The 27,910-nt window shown below is 42.8% G+C and overlaps 1 protein-coding gene across 2 annotated transcripts; it reads right to left on the bottom strand.

Moving 5' to 3' along the window:
* Window positions 1-71: 71 nt before the first annotated feature.
* On the bottom strand, window positions 72-22,970 carry pcdh12 (protocadherin 12). 2 transcript variants are annotated; one of them, XM_036004833.1, is made up of 5 exons: window positions 19,615-22,970; window positions 15,196-15,284; window positions 11,225-11,376; window positions 3,431-3,595; window positions 72-862 (listed from the first exon to the last, which is right to left on the bottom strand). In XM_036004833.1, the coding sequence occupies exons 1-5, from the start codon at window positions 22,483-22,485 to the stop codon at window positions 603-605; spliced, it is 3,537 nt and encodes a 1,178-aa protein (XP_035860726.1). In that variant the 5' UTR covers window positions 22,486-22,970; the 3' UTR covers window positions 72-602. The 2 variants fall into 2 exon arrangements, with proteins under 2 accessions (XP_035860726.1, XP_031172939.2); XM_031317079.2 differs by having other exon boundaries at window positions 73-862; window positions 15,196-15,287.
* Between the last annotated feature and the right edge of the window lie 4,940 nt (window positions 22,971-27,910).

Genomic DNA, 27,910 nt, shown 5'->3' with positions numbered 1-27,910 from the left:
CATTTTCTCAAAGGCAGAGCAGGATACCCAGGGCTCGGTTTACACCTATCACCATTTCTAGCCACTGGGGGACCATAGGCAGGCTGGGGGAACTCATATTAATGTTAAAAAGTGAAATTTTCATGCCATGGGACCTTTAATGAATCTGGAGTGGTTCCATTTCCTGTAGGGATCAAAACGAGCACTATTGGTGGTCTGTCCCACGCATCAGAGGATATTTGCATACAGTTACTTCCTCAACCCCTCCGTGTTGTGCCACTAAGTTTGAGTTTTGGAATCACGTTGCTTCTCCAGTCTTTGAGTCTGTATGTGTGAACAGGGAGATGGACTACAAAAGCACCCAAGCAGTCATATTCATGTTGAATGAGGCAACAATTAGCTTCATGTTCACTCTGAAATCATCTTTGCATCTTCTAAGTGTTTAAAGACACACATCCTTTATAATGAAGTTCCGATTCTACAAAAAAAACCCGATTTAATTGTGGCATTATTTATCATTTAAAATCATATTTTTAAAGTATTTTATCATGTAATGCCCCTAAAACACTCCTCAAACGCTTGTGAGCTCAGTCTTTTCCAGTGTTCATTAACGGACTTTACTCTTATTGATAAAGTCCCGAGGGTGCAGCCAGGCCCGCCCTCTTCTCGGCGTTCCCAGAGTTCCTGGGTGCGTTGCCTGCGACAGTGGTGGTGGAGCAATCCAGGCCCAGCGAGCGGCGGTACGCTGCAGAGAGTCGGTAGAGGACATCGGGCCGCGGGCCGGGGTGGGCGTCAGCCTTCTGCGTCATCAGCATCTCAAACAGCGTGCTGACCTCGGACAGGAGGGCCCCGCCCAGCGGGCCGTCCTTCTCTGGAGTTTTACCTGAAGGTGGAAGAGGAAGGTGTTACTCTGCTGCTGTGTCTACAAACTGAAAACAGTAACAGGAGTTATTTAAAGAGTTGATCAATTGTCTCAGAAATGGCCCAAAACTCACTGGTTACAACTTCTAAAATGTGAATATTTGTTGGTTTTCTTAATCTTCCATGACTAAAATCTCTATCTTTGTGTTTATGACTGTTAGTTGGACAACCAAAGTAAAGGACCAAATTTTTTAAGCCGTAGTTGTTTTCTTGTCCTTTGGAGTCGACGCGCTTAAACATGACTCACTCTGATTCTCCATCGGGCGCGTCTGTGCTAAGTTCCGGTTGTTTCCGTCCTCCGCTACGTGCCGTACCACACCTGGAGCGTCTTAAAAGCGGAGCGTCTTGCTGTCCGACTCGCAGATTATATTGTCTCTACGAGTACTTTACAGAACAATCCTGTTTATTAAGCTAGTATCTACCTTCCACTCCAGGCACTCCTACAGTTAAACTCCATGCCTTCTCTTTTCTGGCGTTGTCCTTAATAAAAGGACCTGTGATGTTGTATTATGTTTTTCAACCTCCAAGATGAATCTCTCGTCGTCCGTGGTGTTGTAGACGAGAAATAAACGATATTGGGGTGATTTAGGAAACTTGACGCTTTCGCTGTTTCACTTCCTGCCCGGCTGTCCGAACGGACCGCGGCTCGCGTGAAAATAGAGCTCGATGGTGTTTTAAGCCTCCAACGTCGCCTTCCAGGCAGCTAACCCTAACCTTAACCCTAAACATAACCATTGCCGCGCTGCCTGGAAGGCGACGTTGGGGGCTTAAAACACCAGACACTGAAAATAGACCTGGCGCGTATATCTTTAGCGGAGCAGAGAGCCACTTCCCGCACGCTTCTGGGACGCAACGCAGACGTGCCTGGTGGAAAATAGGGGGTCAGATTTATTTTCCTTTCTCACTCAGACTTCATCATCTCATGTTTTTCCAATTTTCCACAAACAAATAATGAACTATAATGAGCATATTTATGCACAAATCAAAATAAAAGTTTAATATCGAAATCATAACTTTGGCTCCAACAAGAATCGATTTAAACAACATTAATTTTAAAGGACATTTTCATTTCGACATTTTACAGATCGTAGAACAATCAAGAAAATGACTGGAAGATTGATTAGTAATGAAGATAGCCGTTAGTTGCAACCCTTAAACTAACTAGTAACTGTGACAAACCCCAATTTTTGTAATAAATCTACACATCTGTAACTTCTTTTAACCATGACAAAAAGTTTTGGTAAAGTTCTTTTTAGGGGGATAATGTTTTGATAAAATAAAAAATAAAAACTAGTTGAATCCATATAGTCTCTTTTTTTTCGTGACATTAATTTAGATTAAATTAAATATGTAAAACTAGCTCAGGAAAATAGGGGACAGGTGCTGAGATCTGATCTTGGACGAACTTGGACTAACCGCTGTGATTTATTTATTTTTTTTAAGATAATTTTTTTGGGCTCTTCCGCTTTTTATTTGATAGGACAGCTAGGTGAGAAAGGGGAGAGAGAGGGGGAAGACATGCAGGAAATCATCACAGGTGGGATTCAAAACCTGGACCTCTGCGTCGAGGCATAAACCTACAAGTATATGTGCGCCTGCTCTACCCACTGATCCAACCTGTGATTTTAAAGGTGCACTATGAGTTCCTACATGGTTTCAGCGCAATTTCATTTTTATCTCAAATGGTAGTCATCTCTCCTTGATCCTCTAGCTGCCTGTCCCCTGAACACACCGTGAAAAAGCCCGGTCTCTGGAGACAACACAGGGGTCGTAAACGTCAAACCAACACTAGAGGCACAGGATAGGCACCAAAATACAACAAACACGTTCCAACCAATCACCGAAAAGATGGTTGGGGGAGGGGGTTAGTGACAGTTTAGCGTGCAAATGTGACGTCATGGGATTGCCGTGACCATTTATACCCGCGCTGGTGCTCGTGACACTAGTTGCAGTCTTCTCCTGAACAGAGGTGGCGCTAATGAGCAAAGGCTACCAACGTTGCTATTTCAACGGACTAGAAGAAGAAGAAAAAGGTAAACAGCGGCAGAACTGGCAGCAGCATTGCCGTCAATGCTTCCATTTGATTGGATGACCTACTTCGTCGGATCAAGCCTTTCATTCATCGTAAAAGAACTCATCTTAACCCAGTAAGTTTACAAGAGAGACTAGCAGTCACTCTGAGAGTCCTGGCACCCGGTTGTTGGCGAACCCGTTCAGGCCTCCCGTTTCCGCTTTGTCGCGCGCCGCTGAAAAAAAAAGAGCCGTGCGCGACAGCTGGGCGCGCGCCATAAATCGGCCGCGCCGGCAGGATATTACGTCATTTTGACATCACGATGGCGCGCGCCACCTTGGATGCATCTAGTGTAAAACACGCTTTAGTTAGTCATGACAGCTGGACGGAAACACTGGGGGAGGGGCGAGCTTGCTCTGTTTTGTTTGGTATTTACTTTGAATGTCAACAGAAGTGACGTCATGCAGGAACTCATAGTGACCCTTTAACTTTAACAGCGAGTGTCTTTGTGTTCTTTACCGAAGGTGGAGAAGGACGAGGAGTCCACGGCGTCCCGGGGGAGGACCTCACTTTCAGGGGATGGAGGCCCATTGGGGACAAAAACATTGTCGTGGTAATCACTGCCGAGTGGAAGAGAGAGTCGGGCCATCCAGGCCGGGTCGCTGACCTCTGAGAAGACGTCATCTGCAGAGACAGAAAGAGAGAGAGAGAGATGTTTGAACTGCATGTTTTTTTATCAGATCTTCTCACAGCAGAGTCTGAAGACATGAAGTGCCTCTGCCATGTTTAGTTATGTTTAGGTTGTGCAAAAATAAGAAATAAACTCCTGGAAAGAGATTAATTTAGAAATTGTGTGGGACTTTTCCTGTCCTGATCAGTGGTGGAGGAAGTATTCAGATCCTTTACTTAAAGGTGCTGTAGGTAGGATTGTGAAGATCCAGGCCAAAAAATTTGAACATCGACAACTTCTCAGTCCCTCCCCCCCAAAACGGTCTCCTAAGCCCCTCCCCCCACAAGGGACAATGAATACGTGTGCATGAGCAGTGATTGACACGCAGTTAGACACCCCCCCTGGCCCTGATTGGTGCATCTGAACAGTTAGACACCCCCCCCTGGCCTTGATTGGTGCATCTTAACAGGGAGCTGTGGACTTTTGCAAATCACACTACAGGCTGTAGGTGGAGCCAGAGGAGCTGGATTTATTTTTTAATGACCTGCTTCATGTAGTTCTACTGGAACATAGGGTCAGTTTCAGCAAATATGACAGAAAGTTAGTTTTATAAGTCTTACCTACTGCACCTTTAAGTAAAAGTTCTACTACCACACTGTAAAAATACCGTTACAAGTAAAAGTCCTGCATTGAAAATGTTACTTAAGTAAAAGTATGTAAGTATCATCAGGAAAATGTACTTAAAGTATTAAATGTAAAAGTATTGTAAAGTAGTTTCATAGAAACTGGAAACGATCCAGTTCTGTCAATCAACCAAGTGTTTAATGGTCTAATCATTTCAGCTGGACTCATACAGCCTATATATTGTTGGGTAATTTAATTTATAATAAAACATATTTTATAAACTCCATGTGTGTGCAAAAATCTTAATTTGTAAAGTAACTAAAGCTGTCAGATGAATGTAGTGGAGTAAAAAGTCCAATATTTCTCTCTGAAATGTAGCGGAGTAGAAGTAGAAAGTGGCATGAAAAGAAAAGACTCAAGTAAAGTATAAGTACCTTGAATTTGTAATTAAAGCTATAGTGTGTAGTTTCTGTCGCCCCCATGAGGAATTCTAAGTAATGACAACAAAACTGCCAGCCTGTCCACATGATACAAGCCTTCCGTCCTCACGAGGACATGGAAGGAGGACACGGAGGATTAAAAAAACACGATGGACTCTTCAGAAGAATATAGCCATGCTGAGAAATACAGAGAGAGTTGTGTAGAGTGAAAACATTGTAATTTCCCTTGTCGGATTAATAAAGTATAAATTATTATTATTATTATTATTATTATTATTATTATTATTACATCACTTGAGTAAATGTACTTAGTTCATTCCACCACTGGTCCTGATACACCTTTCCATGACAGATCACAGGTTTAAGAGTTTCTCTCTAACTGTTGAATGAGAACGAGGCAGAAAGAGAAGAAGGAAGCGACATAGTGGTTTTATCTGGCTGCTGTCAACAGGCTTTTCCTGCCATCCGTGGCATCCCGCGCGTGCTCCGAACGTACCTCTAAACATCACGTCCACGGCGCCATAAAAAAAAACCTCTTGGCACACTCGCTGCCTCCAGTCTGACATTCCAGTCACAGTCAGAGAAGTAAACACCGGGTGTGTCTGGGTGCAAACACACAAAGCCGAGTCTCTGTAACGCAAATAAACTCATTCGAGATGATTATATATGTCTCATTTTAATTATTTATTCACTGTAAAACATACCGTCTTACAGCACAAAATGTGAAAGAAAAGTCTTTCATAGCCTTGTTTTCTCTGATTTTATCCTCATCGCATCCTGTTTATGTCCTGCGCTTCCTATTTGTGCCGTTATCTGCTCGCTCAACATCATTCCCCGTCAGAGCTATTTTAAGTTTCATCTGATCTATTTCAATCTTAAAAAACAATGAAAAAGCTTCTCGGCATATAGCCGGAATCACTTCATGCATGTGGAAGATTACTTAAGGAAGGTGAGATGAGAGAAAACGTGAAACAACTTGTCATTCATGGAAACAGACGCCAATACAGGGGGTTCATCAATCATCAACACTCAACATATGACACAGATTGTTTCAGTTTATATATATATATATATATATATATATATATATATATATATATATATATATATATAGATATATATATATATAGATATATATATATCTATAGATATATACAGTGCTGCTCATAAAAAGCCCACTAAAAAGAGGAATTAAAAAAATCATCTTTTGAAAATTGATCTTAATGCCTTAATTAAAAAAATGAGGAAAAATCCGACCTTTTTAAGGACACCAATTTTTTTTGTGAATGAATAATGTATTGTAAATAAATAAATGTTCTTCCTTAAAATACAGGGGCCATAATTATACACACCCCTATGTTAAATTCCCATAGAGGAAGGCAGACTTTTATTTCTAAAGGCCAGTTATTTCATGGATCCAGGATACTATGCATCCTGATAAAGTTCCCTTGGCCTTTGGAATTAAAATAGACCCACATCATCACATACCCTTCACCATACCCCCACATCATCACATACCCTTCACCATACCTAGAGATTGGCATGGTTTTATCTCAGTTAGCCTAATAGCTAACTGAGATAAGATCCATATCAATGCAAATCAAACCAGCTACCTCATTTTTTAATTAAGGCATTAAGATCAATTTCCAAAAGATGATTTTTTTATTCCTCTTTTTAGTCAACTTTAGCATGGGTATGAATACTTAAGAGCAGCACTGTATGTATGTATGTATGTATGTATGTATATATATCTATATATATATAGATATATATACTGTATACATTTATGTATTTATACACGGAGACAGTTTGACTTGATGTTGATGCTGCCATGTAGAAAGAAATGTTTTGGATTATTTATTTTTTGGGCTTTTATTTCCTTCATTTATAGGACAGATTAAGACAGGAAAGTGGGAGAGAGAGAGAGAGGGGGAATAACACGCAGCAAAGGGCCGCCTGTCGGAGCCGAACCCACAGCTATTGCGGCAAGGACTGAGCCACTGTACATGGGGTGCACACTCAACCAGGTAAGCCAACCAGGCGCCCCAAAAGAAATGCTTTTGGCCAAAGAGCATCTCAGATACATTTCCAGAATTTTGAACGGCCAGGAGTGAATTCTATACAGAGATAGGCTACGTATTGTATTTTGATGCTTTGGTAACATTGTTATTGAAACTCAGTGAGACATTTACGGTTAAAATAAACAGGTCAGTGCTCTCTGATTGATTGAGATGCTGTTTCTAAAGTACTTCAAACATAAAGCAACTTCTTGTTAAATATCAGCCAACATGCATACACGTATATGTCAACATGTAGCCCAGCCTATGCAGTATCATCATCTATGCGTTAATTCCCTGTCAGAGTATTAAATTACTGATTGTCCTGCTCTCCAATCAGTCGAAGCATCACACGCTCCTCTCCAGATTCAGTTAATACTTTGAAAGTCTTTATGTCACTGAGCTGAAACAATGGAAGACTTAATGTTGAATGTAAAATGTAAATGTACCGAGTGAGCAGTATCTGCAGACGACAGATTAATGTAGTGGAGTAAAAGCTCAACACTCTTCGTCTCTCAGCTGAGACTGATCAGCCTGCCGAAGAGCAGCGGCCTCCTTCATCTAACCACAACCAGATGCAGAGAATTAACACACACACACACACACACACACACACACACACACACATATATATATATATATATATATATATATATATATAAAATACACAAATGCAGCAAAGCTTGGATATGCAAACTTATACACGCACGTCCAGTGAAGGCCCTCAAACACACTCACTCACAGGGTAGACACACGTTCACAAATGCACATACGGTAGGTTTACACACACACATATATATATACACACACACACACACACACACACACACACACACACAGTGTGGCACAGACCAGCCCCAGAGTTAATCCCCCTCTCCTTCTTTCCTCCTTTTGTTTTGACAGTGTTTCACCCAAAGATCCTTTAAACACAAAATGCTCTTTTAATTACTAAACGCATCGAGTTTCATCAAATCCTTTAGAGATAACAAGTCTGCTGTATAAAACCAACGTTCATGCCTGTTAGACATGTAAATTAAACCTCTAGTTACCCCTGATCTTAGCTGGAGGCTCACTTCTTTTTTTTTCTCGATATTAACGACTGACAATGGCTGGTCGTCAAGTGCAATAATGCATTGGGCAAGAGCCTGGTTATTTTTTCGGTCACCTATACCTGCTTGACGGAGAAGTTATTGTCACGTTGCTATGAGGTGGTATCGGGTGTGGTAGTATCGGAGTCATTTTATGACTACAAGTATGAGTACATGCGCACGGCATCGGACCGATACTCGATACTGGCATCGGTATCGGTGCGTCCCTAACTTTTTTCATAAAAAAATGACTCAACCCGCTTAATTGATTATTAGAATAGATGCCGATTAATTAAATAGTGGGCAACTAATTGATTATTCTTTGCAGCTCTACATACAGTGCTACTTTACCTAACTTACCTTACCCAAGATTCATGTTTTTTTCTCTTAAAACACAATATGGCACATACTTTAAAGAAAAACCCCTAAAACCATAGTGCTAGATTGTGTCTCACTGTGATTCCAAACTGATAAAAACACATGAAAAGCAGGAAAATAAGTTTCACACATTACTATCATAAACTCAACAATAGTACACCTGAGAAACACAACTACAGTCCCTAAAAACACCTACACACAGAGCCATTCACTCTGCTCTCAACACCCGCAATATCACCTTTACACTCAAACAAAGGGGCAGGTTTGAATTTGGATGATTAATCATGACGGTCTCGAAGAAGAAGCAGTTACAGGTCGCAGATATAAAAGAGAGAGAGAGAGGAATGTGTTGCCACGACGGCTTCATCAAAGCTTTAACACCCAGGCGGAGCTGTCACAGTCCTCTGGTGTGAGTTACACTGATAGTACAGCCTGCAGGGTAGAGGTGAGTCAAGCATCACGCACACACAACGCAACATACTCCCACTCGCTCTTTTTGTTTCTCTCGCTCTCCTGTCATAAAGTGCAGCTCGCTCTACCATCATCGGGCGGTAAACCCCTCTGCTCGCCCCAGGGCTCTGACCACCACAATACCAGGAAGAAACTGTTTAAAACACACACACACACACACACACACACACACACTTAGACCTACTTTACACAATCCGAGTGCTGGCCTACATAATGGCATTCCCAGCTGAACAATAAGCCTCACTGTAAGTGTGTTTGATGTTTGGCAGCTAAAACTTCTTAGTTAGACTTCAGCATTTTTAGTTATTAATCCTATGACCAACGTGTTTTCAACTAGACTAGATGGTCGTGGACCCATCCACTAGCCTGAGTCGTAGCTGTCCCACAGCCTCACTTTAGAAGGCACAAAATGGGGTTGACCGGTGCCACAATGTGCATGCATTTGGAGCATTTTAGCATGCTAACAAAATGAATATGCTAATGACACCAATGCTGTGTCTCAAATCATACACTTCTGTATTGACACTCGCTATTTTAAGCACATAGTGCGTTCACACTGACAAAGTGTGAGCAGTACCCAGATGCTGCACTCAAAACGGTCCAAACTTTAAGTGTGGAACCTCTGGACACTTCTTGCGCTCAATGGTCGCCATCTTTGCTACGGAGCGGAAGCTACGGTACGTATTTTCAAACTTGGGAAAATGGTGGGCGGGGGCACTGCAGCAGACCAAACTATACAAATGTAAGACATACATGTGGTTTTTTATGTAGCACTTTACTGCAGTCAGATAGTGAGAAAACAAGCCAGTATATATTTTGTTGGACGGCAATAGGCGACGGCCTATTGTTGGGCAACGGCAATGCTCCGCCCGGCTACAATTTTTCCATTCAGTGCCTAACTGCCTTTCGCGATTTGAGACAACACTACCCTGTCGAAATGTACGCACTACACAAGTGAGTACATAGTGTACTACCTGTAAGTGTACTCCCGGAAGTATCAAAATTGAGTCACACCTTGAAACAACATGAAACCTGAACTTATTTTAATGAGACATTTTCATAAAATGTTTGGCCATTTTCAAGCATTAAAACATCCCGTTGAAGACAGAGAAAGAAACATGTCTTAACAATCTTGGAAACATAGCCTAAGTTGTAGTAAGAAACCCAGATGAGTGGAGCATGTGGGTGGATGTGGCTGTATAACCTGCCACTGTGTTATTTCCTCCTTTCTTCCTGTTTTCTACATTTGTCGGCGTGTGTCCATTGTAAGTGACCAGTCTGTATGTTCTGCAGTGGTTCGAAGTTCAGCTGCTTTTGTCCTGATGAATCAAAGAGTTTCACCAGGAGGTCGCAGCTAAACTCAGTGACACCAGTTGGGTTTTAAAGAGTCAAAATAGAAACACAAGCACCGTAGAGTCACGCAATAGTAGTATGTTTGTATTTCACTAATAAAGTGTCAGCTAGTGAGAGCTTCGTAACAGAAGCGCTGATTCCAGCTAGACGTTACTTTTCATGTATGTTATTTACACATCTGCTGACACCGGCAACTCCCACGCACTCAGTATCACGGAGTAATGTACGAGTGAATTACGGAATTATGATCCGAAGTAACGTACATCATGGAGAAATGTACAGAGTAACATACAGAGTAACATCCAAAGTAATGTACAGAGTAACGTACGGAACATCATGGAGAAAATATATCAAGCAACATACAAAGTAATCTACAAAAGTAACGTACAATAAACCGTACGGAGAATCATGAAGAAATGTACAGAGTAAGGTACATAGAATACGAAGCGATGTACAGAGTAATAAACAAATGAATGTAATGTACGAAGTAACGTAAGAAGTAATGTACGGAGAATCATGGAGAAATGTATGGAGTAAGTAATGTACAGAATAGTATACAAAGTAAGGTAGCGTTTGAAGTAACATGCAAAGTAACGTAGAATCCTATAATGTACAAAGTAACGTACAAAGTAACGTACAAAGTAACGTACAAAGTAACGTACAAAGTAACGTACAAAGTAACGTACAACGTAACATAAAATCCTACAACGTACAACGTAACGTACAGAGAATCATGGACTAATGTACAGACGGCTGAGTGCTGAGGTTTTACCAATTAAGTTACAGTAGCCAAAGGACATTATAAGCTGTGCTTTCACTGCAGAATAATATGATATTCTGACCAAATAAGTACAAAGGTAAAAAAACACAACTCTTTGTTTTGTCCTTGGCCTCTGAAATTGATGTTGCTTTCTGTAGCTTTCTGAGTGGACACGCTGGTCTTGTGCTATATCTTTTCCAAACGTTTCACAAACATGGCTGCTCTACTTCCTTTCCGCTTGTGACTGTTTCTAATTATTTAACCTAATCCTGTTGTTGTCACTGGTAATTTGTTCCTGTTGTCATGGCAAAGGCATCAGTAAAAGACCATGATTTGATTTGATTTGATGGAGGATTTTTAATGCAGCAGCCCAGGAATGACTACTAGCCTCTGTTAGCACCTGGCATTTTCCAGCCTCAATCAGATCAGTGTGTTATAGAGTGTGTGAGTGTGTGTGCGTGTGTGTGTTTACCGGGGTTGTTGAGCAGATTGTTGAGTCCCTCCTCCAGCTGGGGGTCTATGGGTGAGTCTCTTCCTGGTTCCCAGTCCACATCTCCAGCCTCGCTCTCACCGTGTCCGCTGTCTTTGGTGCTCTGCCAATCAGAACAGTCCTGGCCTCCATATCTGCAGATACATTTTACACACACACACACACACACACACACACACACACTGTGAGATAAATAACACAACACATGACAACTTACTCCAACTCCGGTCTCAAACACAAAGGAGAAGATTACTGTAATACTCCGTAAAGTTTGATTAACCATTAGTCCGACAGTCTGATTCTCCAAACTCATTCATCAGTTTGCTTTAAAACAAACCCTGCATAAAAGTTTGACACACTGACAGACCAGGAAATCACAACAATAATGTATAGTCTCAGTTTTATTTATATATCCCAAATTCACAAATTAGTCTCAGAGACATTCACAGTTTGTATGTTTGTATGACACCCTCGTTCCTTAGACCTTTGATTTGTCAAAGGAAAAATAAATATGTTGGGTATTAAGAAATGTAGTCCTTGGTTTGAGACAACTTTTGCAAAAACACAAGTTTTGTTGCAAAACTTAAAGGTTTTGAAGAGTATTTTCCTGGATCACGCATGAAAACATTGACATACACTGCTGCTTTTACCTGAATAACAATTGACATGAAATAGAAAGGAACACTTGGATGAATAAATAAAACTACATTTTAACTTTTCTTTTTTGAATTGCACACATAGAATTCCTACAATCCTGCGAGTCACATGTATTTCTTCACAGAGAAACAAAAGAACCTAAATCCTGATAAGAACCAGACAGGACTCCAGTGTTTATCTTCTTATCAGACCAGAGGTTTGGTGTGAGATAAAATGCCTGAGGTTTCAGGTGACAAATCCATTGATAACCAACCACACACACACACACACACACACACACACACACACACACACACACACACACACACACACACACACACACAGGTTTGTGGCACTATCTTTGTGGGGACCCGTCACTGACATAATGCATTCCCTAGCCCCTTACCCTAACCTTAACCATCACAACTAAATGCCTAACCTTAACCCTTACCCTCACCCTAACCATAACCTAATTCTAACCCTAATCCTAAAACCAAGTCTTAACCCTCAAACAGACCTTTAACCTTGTGGGGTCCAGCATTTTGGCCCCACAAAGCTGTCGGGACCCCACAAGTATACTGGACTCCCGGCTTTTGGACCCCACGAATATAGTTAAACAAGCCCACACACACACACACACACACACACACACACACAGCTGCAGGCAGGCTCAGACAGGAGGTGCCAGTCAGATAAAGGTAAGCTCACAGACAAGTTAGTCACTGTGAAGCAAACAGACAACCTCAGTTCATTACGGTATCGAAGATTAAAATCTTATCTGACTGTGATGTGATAACGCCGCTCGTTTTCAGTTCAGTTCAAGTTACTTCATGATTTTGTGATGGATGGACTTTCATAGCCATGCCAGTATTCGACAAAAAAAATAATCATTGGGACATAAATAATAGCCTGGCAGGAAGAAAACTCTTATCTCTTATCAATGTCTTTAAAACTACACAAGTTTGTTTCCGATCCGTCGTCCCTTTCAGCAACGTTTGTCGCGGCGTTTCAAACTCATAACAAATGTCGCCTCCAAAAAATATTTCATATGACTGTTTGGCGGTTGTAGATCAGCAAATTACCTCATACATACAGTGAGGTGTGTGTGTGTATGTGTATTTGCATGGAAACAGTGCCCTGTGTGTATCAAGGTGATGTCAGATCTAATCTCATCGCCAGAGTGACGCTGAAGGTAGCGGCTTCCTGTCAGAGACTCTGAATCACTCAGATAGAGCTGCTATAACCTGTCTGCACACACACACACACACACACACACACACACACACACACACACACACACACACACACACACATTAAACACTTGGGGGTTATGAGACACTCTTCCTGTGACATTGAGTTTTTGACTTTGTGTCCTGTTTTCTGTTGCTCTTAGTTGCAGCTGGTCAGTTGGACAGAAACACGGAGGAAGACATTTATCAGCTACAACTTCTGTCTTTCACCACATCGACAAAAAGCAAACGTCCGCTCTGAGAGGCTCATACAAGTGCAGCTGTAGTAGTGTTATACGGCTGCGTTGATCTTACTGGTTGGTTCAATGCATTCTCATGAACAGCAACAAAAATGTACGCACCACGATTCGTATGATAACCTCCGGCCGGTCACGTGACGACTTCAGCCGAGAAAAGATGACTGGGAGCCAGGTACAGAGCACCATGAGGGGACGGTTGTTTAAGCGGTCGTTGCAGTTAAGTTCAGCCGACAAAAGGTGACTAGCATGCAGCGAGAACAGTTACGTTTAGGCACCAAAACGACTAGTTAAAATTAGAAAAAAAGATTGCGGTTTGTATTAAAACATAGATCCCTGTAATTAGTACTCCCCGGACACAAACACCCGTTGAAAGTCTTGTGTTTTACCGGTAACTTCTTCCGGGACACAAACTCCGCTCCCCGGCTCGCAGCCCCTTAGTTGTTTTTTTTTTGTTTTTTTTAATTGATTATTTTTTGGGCATTTTAGGCCTTTATTTCTATAGGACAGCCTAGAGATGAAAGGGGAGAGAGAGGGGGAAACGACATTCAGCAAAGGGCCGCAGGTCGGAGTCGAACCCGTGGCCGCTGCGTAGAGGAGTTAACCGCTATATATGGGTGCCCACTCTACCCGGTGAACTACCCAGGCACCCGAAACCCCTTAGTTTTATCCACCCGACCTCCTCCCTACGCGCTTCTTTCGCACTGTTCATCGGCAGTTATTGTGGTGCTGACAGTAATAAATACGTGGAATACTACAAATTACAGTGCTTTACTTTTTCGTAGCTTTACTGTATGTACGGATGGTTTATGGGAACACCCTGGTCGGTTAAATCTGTGATATCCTGCAAGTTAGATACCTGATTTTACAAAAAAAACTAACTGAACTGTCCTGGTTTTGGGTGAAAAAAAACAAAACATCTGTGAGTTCTTAAAATAGGTGGCATTCCCCTTTAATGTGTGTCTGTCCGGCTATCAGCGGCAGCCCGGTTTGATCAGAGAGCGCAGCAGTGATCACAGCCCGAAACCTGCAGCCAGCTGGCTCTAACACAAACCACTGCTGATGAAGAGAGGGATGGAAAAGAGGAGGAAAGAATCAACTTCGAGGATTTTTTCCCCCCCGAGGGTTTCAGCCTGTTTTGAAGTCGAGCTGCAAGTGGAGTTTCAAAGTGAGCAGAAAGAGACAGTGGTTGTTGAGTGGCCCAATATTATCATCTCGAAGATGACGGTAAGAATATATGAATATATGACACTGTGGCAAACATGTCTACTAGAAAACAACATCATGAAGTGTGGAGAACACACAAACGGCCACAAACACTAAACCCAGCTTCTCTGGAGGCTTATTGTTTGCATTTTAAAAACCCTCAGACCACATGAGACAGACAGTGTGAGGTCTGACTCGCACATTGCATTTCAAGTTACAGCGAAATGAAAAAGGACTTTTAACGGTACAGTAAATCAAACATAATTCCTACAAATGTTATAAACTTTACACCAAAACATCCAGAGCAACATGTTCTCACAAACTCTGCTTTATTTTTATACAATTCCTTCAAAAAAATCAGAATGCTGTCAAATAATATCTCAAATTAGTATTTTAGTTAAGAACTGCGTTGTTGCAGTCTGTATACTTTTTGTACACATGGTTGCAAAACGCTTGCCTAACTTTTCACATTATGATCATGCTGACAAAATATTATAACGTTGGTTAAAACAGACAAAAATATGGACCCCCCCTCCCTACGCTGTGTCTACGCTCCAGAGGAGGAGGAGGAGGAGGAGGATGGAGTGATATATTGGGAGAAAAGAGGAGGAGGAGTCAGACTGACCTGCCGTTGCGGTGCGAGTATTTGTTCCCCCTAAAGTTGGGCCTCGGCTGCAGCTGACCCTGCCGGAGGAGAGAGAGGAGCTGGGAGATCTGCTGCGGGGAGGAAGAGGAGGGATGGAGGTGGAAGAGGAAGACAAGGGGGGGGGGTTAAAATACACTGGGCCTTCAAGTGGCAAAGTCATAAGGTTTTATTTTTTATTTTTTAAAGATGTGAACAGCTCTAACACGCTGCACAACAAGCTCCGACACACAGCTCCAATTGGCGAGTGCATACTCACGCACGGACACACACATACACACACACACACACACACACACAAACCGCCAGCAACGCGTTTCCTCAAACTCCACTCAATCAAAAAATCCCGAATCCATTGTCTTTCTCCATACTTAGAACAGAATTAACAATAAAATCAACCTCTACCAACATACACATTATTATTTAAGACTTGTTTCCTTCCACCTTTTTCACAATAGCTGTGTTGGGAAACCGTTCCCTCATTCACTCACTCACTCACTCACTCACTACAGGTGGAAATTAGCAATCGCTGCTATAACCTGGCCCAAGACATATTATCTTATTTAACAAGTTTGATGTTTATTTGTGCATTGTCCCTGTTTCAAATAAATCAATTTCCAATTCCAATTCCAACTCACTATTCCTTGGTGTTTATTAAATGGTGCAGGGGTTCCCAAATTTTTTTTTTTTTGCCAAGTACCCCCTTACCAGCGCAAAACATTTTTGGTAGAAATTGGGGTTATACTTTAACTGAAGGTATCTACATAAGAGTGACATGACACTGTCATGAACGTGTCATAAACATTATAAACAAGTCATAAATATGGTTATGGTTAGGGTTAGAGTTCATGTGTCATGACTGTGCCATGACACTGTCATGTCACTCTTATGTAGATAACTTCAAGAAATTGTTTTTTTTTTTTTTTTTTTTTAAAGATTTTTTGGGGCATTTTAGGTCTTTTTTTGACAAGACAGCTGAAGACATGAAAGGGGAGAATGACATGTAGCAAAGGGCCGCAGTTACAATTGTTGAAAGCTAAACCTAAACAGATGCAATAAATCAGATCAAAATACTTTGTTTCTTCACTTCATACTCAAGGGGTTTATTCTTGAATTAAAAAGTTTAAATATAATAATAAGGGATTTGAAAAAGTTAATTCAGAGGCAATTAGCAAATGATATACTTGAATCCGTGTTGATAAAACCGCACCACAGGACAAATCCTCTCCTGAGTCTCTGGTGGTTTGGACTGTGTCCATCTGGACCAGTGAGTGTGTCTCTGTGTTGGTTTAGCTGGTTGAACAGCGACGCTCAGGTAGAAAGTGAATAAACATTTTTCTTTTCTTTTTTTTGTCGTACAGTGTGAGAACCGAGTGGCTGCGTCCGTCTCACTGCTCGGAGCTTTCTGCTGACAGCTCTGTTATACAGCGGATACACTCTGCACACCAGGGAGGAAACACACACACACACACACACACACACACACACACACACACACACACACACACACTGGGGAAAGTAAGCGTGTGTGTGTGTGTGTATGTACTCGCAAGCTAATATATGACTTTGTTTTAGCCATGACATTTGTGTGTTTATACACGTGCATGCTGCTGCAGTGAAAGGAAATGGCCTCTACGTAAAAGCCTATTCTTCTCTGACTGGTTTCCTTCTAGGTGTGTGTGTGTGTGTGAGACAAGCAACAAGAAGCAACAAAAATGTCGAAAAAAGGGACAAAAAAAACGGAAAAACCTACACAAATCTCGCAAAAAAGGGACTAAAACATTGGAATAAGTAACAACACACAGTGTGTGTGTATGTATGTGTGTGTGTGTGTGTGTGTGTGTGTGTGTGTGTGTGTGTGTGTGTGTGTGTGTGTGTGTTGAGGTGGAGGTGAACAATAAATCCCCCCCCCCTCCCAGGCGTCTACAGGCCTTTTCCTCTGCAACCTTGAGGGAGGAGAGAAGCGTCTGAAGCCCGAGGAGTGCCAACTGGGCCGACTGGGAGGGCAGAGGAGAGGAGGATGCTGGGTAAAAAATACAAAGGCCTCTTCCTTTCTCTAATGGGATTCACATGAGGATGTCGGACCTGGCCGAGCTCTTTGTTCTCTGTCTGCTGGGCGTTGGCAGCAAACTTTGCCCTCAGTGACGCGGGTCTAGGTTTTAAACAGCGTAACATTTCAACAGTTCAAAAGGGTTAAAACTGTTGTTTCTGATGTCAAGATGACATTCAGAGCTAAATTCACCATGACTCTGATCGTTAAGTTGTATCTGAATGTTTTCAGATAAAATTATTAAATATTATTGAGTAGTCTGGTTCAACGGTCAAAGTACATTTCTATGATAAAGCCTGACAGCCAGCGCGCTTTGCCCCTCACCTTCCGCTCTCTGTGTGTTGCCATTCTCAAAATCCCTCCACTAAGGGAAACAACGACAAACTTCGACCTAGCGAGCTACACGCTGAAAATGGCAAGTTTTGAAGAAAGTGTGGATCGTGCAACAAGGCAGGCCTGCTTGGTTCTTTCGGGGAATCATTGTAAAGATTTACAAAGAATATGTTTACCTTTAACAAGTTCCTTTCCACAGAGCCACTGTTGCTGCGTCTGGAGCTCAGCACTACTATGTTATCTGAAAACATTCAGATACAACTTAACGATCAGAGTCATGGTGAATTTAGCTCTGAATATCATCTTGGCATCAGAAACAACAGTTTTAACCCAAGACGACTGTGATTGGTTTAAAGAAATGCAAAAAAATGTTCTTCTCCTATCCTAGAATGCATCTGTGGTGTAGCCAGACCATACTTCACAGCGTTGTGGAGATAGGCCTGGCAATGCGCGACTAGTATTGAGTGATTTCACATTACATATGAAGCACAGCTCGCAGCAGGCCAATATCACGCACTCACAGGCAAAATCATTAAACCTATGCCCTCTGATAAAACACAGCTCACAACAAAGGTAACCACAAATTGATTAAACAAGACAAAGTTTTGGAAATTGGTTGTGTTTGCCGTCCCGCTCCGAAGGTTAAATCTGTGCACACACACAGTATCTGTGGCTGACAGACTGTGCTCTGGTTTGAGTATCCTGCTCTGCACTCTGAGCTGCTGTTTTTAGCCTGATCTGTTTTTTCTTTTCCTCTGGCAGCAGCTCAGCTCAGTAAAAGTGATTTTTGGGTCATTTGTAAGTGACAGAGCAGCGTGTCAGAGCGGTGTTAGTTTACACTACAAACACATCACAGCTTACTTTAGCCGGCCTCACTCTCCACAGACCCCCCATCCTTCAGAGCATGAAGGTTTTCACCCCCTCCTCCTCCTCCTCCACTCTCTCTTCTCTCCTGGTTTCAATATGAATCTGATATGTGATATTCAGTAAAAAGGACTGTAAGAGTTTCTCAGGCGGGGGATACTGTCTGTGACACATGAGCACCTGAATAAACTCACTGTTTTTTGGCTTCACAGTCATCCATCAGATAGTTATACCCCCCTCACACGCACCTCCACCAGACTCCAGCCTTCAGGCTGTCTGAGTAAGCCTTCATACAGGAGGCTGAAAAAGCAGAAAGGCTGCTGGGAAAATGTAATGGAAGCTCGTCTGTGTGTTAGCTGGGGTATGTGGGGGGGGGGACTCATAGTCTCTAATGGACTTCACTTCAGATTAATCTCAAAGCCTGCAGGGGGAGACTTAATTACACCAACATTAACTGTAAGCACATGTGGAAATAAATGTGATCACACGTTTTAGATGAAAGTAAATGGCATTTAAATGAGAGCCAGCAGCAGCGCATTAGCCTTAATGTCTAAACTATAGTGGAGAATGTAAATAAGAAGACATTAAGAACGCATCATGCAGATTAGGTTAAATCATTAATGCAATGTAAATAGATCAACTTGCAGAGAAGTTATTTTCTGTCTTGAAAACAACTTCAGAACTTGAGTAATCATGAGTTTCAGCCTTGTGACATAAAATTTGATTTAACAAGATTTCTTAGTTCTAATGACATCTACATTCGAACTAAGAAACAAAGACATATTAAAATCAACTTAAAGGTACTAGAGGTGCAAAGATTAAATGATTAATTGACAAGTTGTCAACTATTTTGGTAATTGATTCAATTAAAAATTATCTGATTCCAGCTTCTTAAATGTGAATATTTTCTAGTTTCTTCACTCCTCTGTGACAGTAAACTGAATATCTTTGAGTTGTGGACAAAACAAGACATTTGAGGACGTCATCTTGGGCTTTGAGAAACACTGAATCCACATTTTTCACTGACATTTTACGGACCAAACAACTAATGATTAATCGAGAAAATAATCGATTGTTGCGGCCCTAAAAGGTACCATGGAATATGAGTTAATGTTTCTGTGATTGTTGGAAAGAAGTAAGATAACGCAACTCACCTGCACTTCTGGGGAAGCTGAGGAAAGCTCAATGGAGTCTCCAAACGCAGCCATGGACAGTCGTACCAGGTTTCGAAGCATCTGCCGATGTTCTGCATCGGGCCCCCCTCGTCCCTCCGAGGTCCTTGGCCTCCTGAGGGTCGCCTGTGACGCTGAACTCAGCGGCTCCGCCTCTTCCCTTTCAACGGGGGTCTGGCGCTTCAAGGTGCTCGAATGTGAAACCGAAGAGGATGATGATGAAGGGTTCCTGGCTTTCCGAAGAGACCGATAAGAAGTGGCGGGCGTCAGAGGCAAAGTGCCATCAAGTTCGATGTTTCCAGGTTTCCTAAGCGTTCTGCAGTGGTGGGTGGCAGGTTGAGTGACATCCACTTCTGGGTAGCCTTGGGAATGGAAGCTTGTGTTCATGACTGATGGTGTCAAGGTATACTGCCTCTCAGATTGTTGATCATCTGACATCATTGGAGGCGGAGCCAGTGGCTGGGCTTCACTGTCATCCTCAGTAGGCTCCTCTTTTCGCCCTCTGATGACAGGAATTAGCTGGATGTCAGACTTCCTGATGTTCTTCTGTGGCCGCCGCGGGTGGCTGGTGTAGGTTGACTCGGCTTGTCTGCAGTTGTAAGCCCGGCTGTCCCGTTTCTCTGGGCGGCAGAACGTTGTCACCAAAGCGATGGTCAAGAGAAGCAGCAGGCACGTGCCACCAAGGCAGATCGCCATCATCATTGTGAAGCTGAGCTGTCCGCGGTTACCCGGTGACGAGTTCTTTAGATGGTCCTTGAGATTGATGAAAGTCACCTCCAGAGTTGCCTTGGTGGCCAGGCTGGGACTGCCCATGTCAGACACAGCAATGTTCACCTTAAAGGTTTTCCCAATTAGCTCAGTAGCATTGGTGGTGTTAACAAACAGCTGGCCTGTAGCATGATCCAACCAGAACAGTCCAAAAGGGTTTCCGTCAGTGATGTGGTAGCTGAGTTGTCCGTTTAGCCCAGAGTCTGGGTCTTCAGCCTGTATGGTAGATGCAAGGAATCCAACAAGTCCCTCTTTGACTGAGTGATTGATTGGCAAAGGGGTGAATCCCTCTTCAATGTCATTTCCCAGCTCAGTCACAATCTCCCCCTTGTCTGTATTGACAGGTACACTTAGAAAAGCTACGCCGTTTCTGGGTTTTGGCTCCTTGATGACTGGGTAGTTGTCGTTGACATCCTGGACGTCGATTTGCACAGAAGCCGTGCTGGTGAGAGGCGGATGACCCTGATCAATGGCCTCCACCATGAAAGAGTAGGTGTGTGATTCCTCATAGTCTAGAGGACGCTGGACGCTTATGATACCACTGGTCGGGTGGATGGAGAAAGACAGTCGGTTAGTTTCCACTTCATTAGGGTTGCGTATGAAGTAGGAAACTCTTCCGCTGAACTCCAGGTCAACATCGTGGGCTTCAACTTTGAGAGCGTGGTAGCCTGCCATGTTGTTCTCCCTGAAGGAGGCCTTATACAGGGAGGTGGAGAACACCGGGGCATTGTCGTTCTCATCTAGAACGTGGACAGGCAGGTGTTTAACACAAGACAGTGGCGGATCTCCATAATCCTGGGCGAGGACCGTAATGTTATACTGCATCACCTTTTCTCGATCCAGGCTGCCATTGGTAACAATCATGTAATTGTCACCGTGGATCCGTTTAAGGCGAAAAGGGCCAGATCCTTGTTGAATTTGTGCTCTCACTTTGCCATTTTCTCCTGAATCTGCATCAGAGACCATCACCAGTGCAAGGAAGGTGTCCTCTAGTGCTCCTTCCAACACAGTCGCCACAGGTGAGTTGGGTGGAGTCCAGGTCATATGTATCCTCGGTGCATTATCGTTTACATCCCTAAGCTTGACGTGCAGTTTGCAGTGCGTGGGGATCGCATTGGGCCCGCGATCACGGGCTTGTATGATGACTTCATAAGAGGTCTGGGCCTCGTAGTCCAGAGGTGCTTTGAGACTCACAGCTCCAGTTTGTGGATTGACTTGGAAGAGCTTATGAACCTCTGGACGTGTGTGCTTACTCAGCGAATACTCCACTTCCCCGTTGGCACCCTGGTCTGGGTCAGTGGCCTGGAGGTTGATGATGGTTGTCCCACGGGCCGTATCCTCAAATAGCTCCACAGTGGGAGTGCTGTCCTCAAACATGGGGCTGTTATCATTTGAGTCCTGAATATTAACACGGACTAATGTGCTTCCAGACCTGGGGGGGTTTCCTTTATCCCATGCCACTAGGGTTAAGTCAAATGTGGCCTGAACCTCCCTGTCCAGTTCTTTAATCACCACCAGCTCTGCCTGTTTTGTCCCACCTGGTGCGACTGTCACATCCAGAGCAAAGTGTTGGTTGACGGACAGCGAGTAGGTTTGGAGGCCATTCGGTCCTGCGTCAGGATCGATGGCCCGGTCCAAAGGGATTCGCATCCTGAGGCCAGCAGTCTCTGAGATCTCCACTTCCTGCAGTGCGCTAGGGAAGCTGGGGCTGTGGTCATTCAGGTCCATCACCTCCACGCGAACCCGCAGGCAGTTCATAGCACCAATTTTCCTGTAAAGGACACTGAAGGCAACCTCGCACAGATCCGACCCACTGCACAGCTCCTCCCTGTCCAGCCGGCCCTGGGTGGAGACGACTCCATCTCGTGTGCTGACGGAGAAGGGAAGGGCTTTCCCGTGCTCCACCACCTGGAAATCCTCCAGAGGACCGCCTTCATCCCTTTGCCGGAGGTCGTCAACCAGACGGCCGACCCGGGTTCCCGTCGGCTGTTCCTCCCATACCCGGTACTGGATAGTTATCGATGACGGCTCAGAGGAGCGAGTGTCAGAGCAAAGACTCAGAACCAGAAGCAGAGCCAGCAGCATAATGATGTGAAGTAATAATAATCTCTCGCTAATGGCTAAACTTAACTTAACATTTCTAAAAATCACTATAAAAAAAAAAAAACTATTTATATTTCATTTGAATTTGAAATGATGTCAAAACTGTTTTTTTTAAATAGAAGTGAAAAAATCTCCTGTTTATCTGTAACAAACATTACATAAGATGATGATCAAATTCATTTTTTTTTCTAAAAAAAACTACAGTTTCTTTACACAAAAAAAAAAAACACAACCAAACCAGTAAAGAAAACTGTTGGTTTTATACCTAGAAAAAAAAAAAAAACTCTAGCCTGGTCAGGAGACAATTTTAGAAAACCTACAATTAAGATATTATCCTGTATCTGTTCATACACTAACCAGCCGCTCTCTGCTTGCTGTTGTTACTCACTCATACAGCTGCTGGCGTCCAACCTCTCACTTCATCCTCCTCAACTCAGGAAAGTTTTGCTCCAACTGAGAAAGTTTGGATGTGGGCTTTCCACATGCTAGCGGAGCCCCGGCCAATCCGAAGGGAGGAGGAGGGTCATATGCAAATGTACCGAGACTCAACACAAAGAAAAGCCCTCCTGCCCTGAGGAAACTCGCCACAACTCTGGAGTGCTTTTAAAGAAACATGACACCGCCTCTCTGTCACTTAAAGCTTTTCTCCCCCTTTCAGTCTGCATAAACTCATCACAACCTGGAGTCTGGGCCCTTAAATCATATGGAAAATGTGTGTTAACTCCCGGTAGGACTTAAGTCCACAACAGGATATATATTTGTACTCCATTGCAAAGATGTATGATCTGGGTTTTTGGCAGTAAAAGTACTATTAAGATAGGAAGAAACACCATCATTATAAATACAGACAGACAGTTTCAGAGCTGTCAGTTATCAGTTACACTCGACTTTGCATTGAACTTTCTGTGAAAGCAGACGGGATAAAGTTTGTATGTGTCCAGAGTCAAGGACATCCAGCACAATGACAGCTTTTCTCTTCTTTGAACTAACACTTGTTTGTGTTGTATGTCCTTGGGAATGAACAAGATGATATGATTGCTTTTGACACAGGAAAAACAATCCTTGAAGATTCAACCAGCTATGAAGTGAATGCTCAAAATTCAGAAGCCTGTCCTTAATGGGACAAAACACATTCCAGCTTTCTTTTTTTTTTTACCCAAAATATAATTATGAAGAGTTAGAGCGTTCATCTCCAACCAACCACAGGCCACAGAGGTCAAAACATTTCCAGAAAATCATGGCGGGAGCTCATTTCAGTCATTCCTTTGCAGTTAAAGGTTTGTAATTTGTGAAAAGAGTTGTGAGTCTTTTGTAACAAGTAAATCATGATTGATGGGGAAGCCATGCAGAGTAAAAATGCATTCTATAAGCAGCTGATGGATTTGGGATTAGTTTGTTAAAGATTAGCTCAAAATGGACAGTATAGGGCACAAACAAAGTTTCATGTACATGTTTAAATTGCATCTTCTTTTCATGTAGATTTAGGAGTAAAACTGCATGGTATTGTACTGGGCTTTCGTACACAAGGCAGACTGTGAGTGATAATTAAGAGAGTTTACAATTACGCTTGAGCTTAGGAGACATCAAAGTAGAGGTTTGAAAACTTGAGCAAATACTAATACTACTGGCTACTGCCAAAGCCCTTGTAAAGATTATGGAAACATTCTATGATGCAGTATTTCAGATGTAAATACTTTATAAGTAGTATATTTTTGTCTCTTCTGTTTGAGCGATTAATCTTTGGTTGGATTTAAATCCTTCAGACATCAAGTTAAATCCATTTAAACCAGTTAGAGCTCAACAGCTGCAGATCCACTGCTGAATATCTAACCAGCATGCACAGCTCTTATTTTTCATTTGGTCCCCAGAATATCCTGCAGGCTGAGAGAGAATCAGGCTGAGGAGGGTTCAAGCATATCCCTTTCCTCTCGGCTCGGAGGGAGGGGGGAACGTTGAAGGCTTAAAGGCATCGGCGCTGTCATCGGCCAACGGGAGACTTCCACTGGACGGGGAGATGGATGACTGAAGAGATAACTAAGAAGGGCAGGGCACTACTGACCGGGTTGGGGCTTCGATTCCTAAATATACGATAGACAAAATAGAGTAGGCGCCCATATGTAGAGGCTTACTCCTCGACGCAGCGGCCGCAGGTTCGACTCCGCCCTGCGGCCCTTTGCTGCATGTCATTCCCCCTCTCTCTCTCTCCTTTCATGTCTTCTGCTGTACTATACAAATAAAGGCCTAAAAGGCCTAAAATGCCCAAAAAATAATAAAACAAAAAACAGACCGGGTCAATTTTGACCATGGTTGATGGAAAGGGTTAAACAGGTGCTTGATGAAAGCAAAACGCAAAGCAACGTATTATCATGAACGGGTTCGTTTGATGTCGAACGAAAAGTTATGTACAACTATTTGTATGATATCCTACGAAACTACAGTGACCGCCGGCCAGTCACATGACAACCGGTCACATGACAGTTAAGTTTAGCGCTCTTTGCAGTTAAATTTAGCTGACAAAAGTAGACTGTGAATAGGGTACAGAGCAACATGAGGGGATCCTCTTTCCAGCGGCTGTTGCAGTTGAGTTTAGCCAGCAAAAGGTGATTTTCATGTGGCGGCGACAGTTAAGTTCAGGGCGAAAGCCTTGTCCCACTCCACTGGGACTCCCCTGCTTGAAAACCCTGTTTTATCCACCCAACCTCCTCCGTACACGGTTATTTCGTGCCCTTATACATCGGCAGTCAATGTGGTGCATACAGTAATAAATAAGTGGAATACATACGAATTACAGTGCATTACTTTTTAAAGCTATATATATATATATATATATATATAGTTGTGATGGTTAAGGTTAGGGTAAGGGGCTAGGGAATGCATAATGTCAATAACGGGTCCCCACAAAGCTAGTGAGACGCACTATGTGTGTGTGTGTGTGTGTGTGTGTGTGTGTGTGTGTGTGCGTGTGTGTTTGTGCGTGTGTGAGTGACTGAGTATGTGTGTGAGAGAGAGCGAGAGACTTCCCAGCTGAATAAGTTAAAGGAAGAGAATGCTTTTGCAGACACACACACAGGAACACGTCTGTTTCCAATTAATTCACCACCTGTATGAAAGTGTGTGTGGTCAGGACGTTACGTATCATCGAGCTCTCTGTGTGTAGTTACAGCTTTCTTCACTTCAAGACTCACGGTTGAAGCTGTTAGACATTAACCTTTTTCAGTGTTTCATAATTTGTTTTCATTAATTTACAATTTTGAGATAATATAATTTGGATTTTTTTTCTTTAATTGCTGGACATGAATGAGACATTTTCTACAGGAAGCAAAAACTGAAAGAAAACCTGAATGAAGAACATCTGCATGAAAAACATCTGCAACAGCTGCAATGATTTAGCATGAATTTGTGATTAAAGGAAAACTTTTTTCCACAGTGTAACCTGGAGGTTTAGTTGATCCCTTTCTCCTCCATGGAGGCTGATAAGCCATGAGATAAGACGACAGTTTGCTGGCTTATCACACACACACACACACACACACACACACACACACACACACACACACACATATATACACACACACACACATACGATTTTGGTCCAAACTTGTCCACCGGTCCTAATATGGAAGATGCTTTTACTGGTCAAGGTCCCAATAAGGATAGAAAAACAGGAACACACACACACACACAAACACACACACACACACACACATTCCGTCAACTGTACATTATCCATTTTAGTTTTTACTGTTTTTAATTTATTTTGACAAGATACTGAAACGTGTGTGAATTACCAACCAGAAAGACAAGAACTTCCATATTGGATGATTATGCAAAACAACACATTCTCATGAACGGAATTGTATGATATCGTACGAAAACCTATGCACAACTAATCTTATGATATTCTACGAAATTACGGCGACCAGTCAGTCAGGTGACGACCGGTCACATGACAGTTAAGTTTAGCGATCTTTACTGTTAAATTTAGTGACTGTGAGCCGGGTACAGAGCACCATGAGGTCCCGATCGTTTCAGCGGCCGTTGCAGTAAAGGTAGTCTATATCGACAACGTTTCATTTCGGGGATTGTTCAGGTGCTGCTGGAAGTTCCGCTGGATGTCCCGCTGGATGTCCCTCATTTTCGGCGATGTCCGTCCCCTTCCTCTTTCTTTGTGTTGGCGTTCTAAACTCTGGTCGATTTCTGAGGGCTATGGTTAACTGCTCCTCAGATCTCAGCAGGGTAAATCCAGACAGCTAGCTAGACTATCTGTCCAATCTGAGTTTTACATGTTCCACCAAAACAAGTTCCTTCCTGAGGCTATTTTGCAGAGGCACCGTGGCTCCGTCTGGAGCTTAGTGCCGCCCAAGACGATTGTGATTGGTTTAAAGAAATGGCAATAAACCACAGCACGTTTTTCTCCCATCCCGGAATGCTGTGTGGACTAGCCAGACCCTCCTCCATAGCGCTGTGGAGGAAGGTCTGGCAATGTAAGACTACAATAAAGGTGGACACGTGAACATGAAAACTCTAGTCCCTACACTCCTATCCAACACTCTTTTGCACCGTTATAATCTGTTTCAGTACATAAAGAGAAAACTTCTTCCTGCGTTGGTACTGCCCGTAATTCATGACGTGCAGAATCATCCAGTTTGGATATAACTCCCAGGATACTGTGCTGATAAACACACCTCCAACAAGACATCAAGGTGAGTGACACCTTTCACCATCCTTCTGTCCTCTGGAGAACAAGTTACCGCTATTATGTGAAAAGGTGGCAGCAGATTTATAGCTTCACCTGATTGTTTGTGTGTGTGTGTGTGTGTGTGTGTGTGTGTGTGTGTGTGTGCAATTATACATGCCATTAGCAGCCATTAGCAGTGCAGTCGACAGTTAATTCACCTTTTGTTTGGCCTGAAACCTCGCTGAAAGCAGCTTGAAACCCCAGTGTCTGTCTGTCTGTGTGTGTGTGTGTGTGTGTGTGTGTGTGTGTGTGTGTGTGTGTGTGTGTGTGTGTGTGTGTGTGTTTTAAAGCAGGATGTAGCTGATCTGCTGACCCCCATCTTGCCAGATAAGGATCAGAGTGAAGAAGACAAATACCACACTCTCCGGTGAGAGGATACACTGTGTGTGTGTGTGTGTGTGTGTGTGTGTGTGTGTGTGTGTGTGTGTGTGTGTGTGTACGTGTTGAACTCTCACTGCATTCATTTTCCTGTCCTACTAAAACTTGTTATGTGACCTGAATTAATGCTTTCATCAAATCTAATATACGGAATTCATACCTGATTTTGTTCCTAAAAATATTGAAAGAAGAAAGAAGAAAAAGAAGAAAATAGTTTCCTGTCTTATGGAAAATAGTCTGCAGATATTCTGTATTTTTCTAACTGTCAACAACCACCCCGACAGAACCTTC

This window comes from Sander lucioperca, chromosome 1, assembly GCF_008315115.2.
Source record: "Sander lucioperca isolate FBNREF2018 chromosome 1, SLUC_FBN_1.2, whole genome shotgun sequence".
NCBI lineage: Eukaryota > Metazoa > Chordata > Actinopteri > Perciformes > Percidae > Sander > Sander lucioperca.
Note: the sequence above shows the minus strand (reverse complement) of the source record. Positions and strands in the feature narration are given on the sequence as shown.

Bases quoted from the DNA above. Each gene is read 5' to 3' on its own strand.
- pcdh12 (XM_031317079.2), bottom strand. From the start codon at position 22,485: ATGCTGCTGGCTCTGCTTCTGGTTCTGAGTCTTTGCTCTGACACTCGC. The intron at 11,377-15,195 runs GTCAGTCTGACT...ATGTATCTGCAG, and splicing joins TACTCGCACCGCAACGGCAG to ATATGGAGGCCAGGACTGTT. The intron at 863-3,430 runs GTAAAGAACACA...TTCCACCTTCAG, and splicing joins CTCGTCCTTCTCCACCTTCG to GTAAAACTCCAGAGAAGGAC.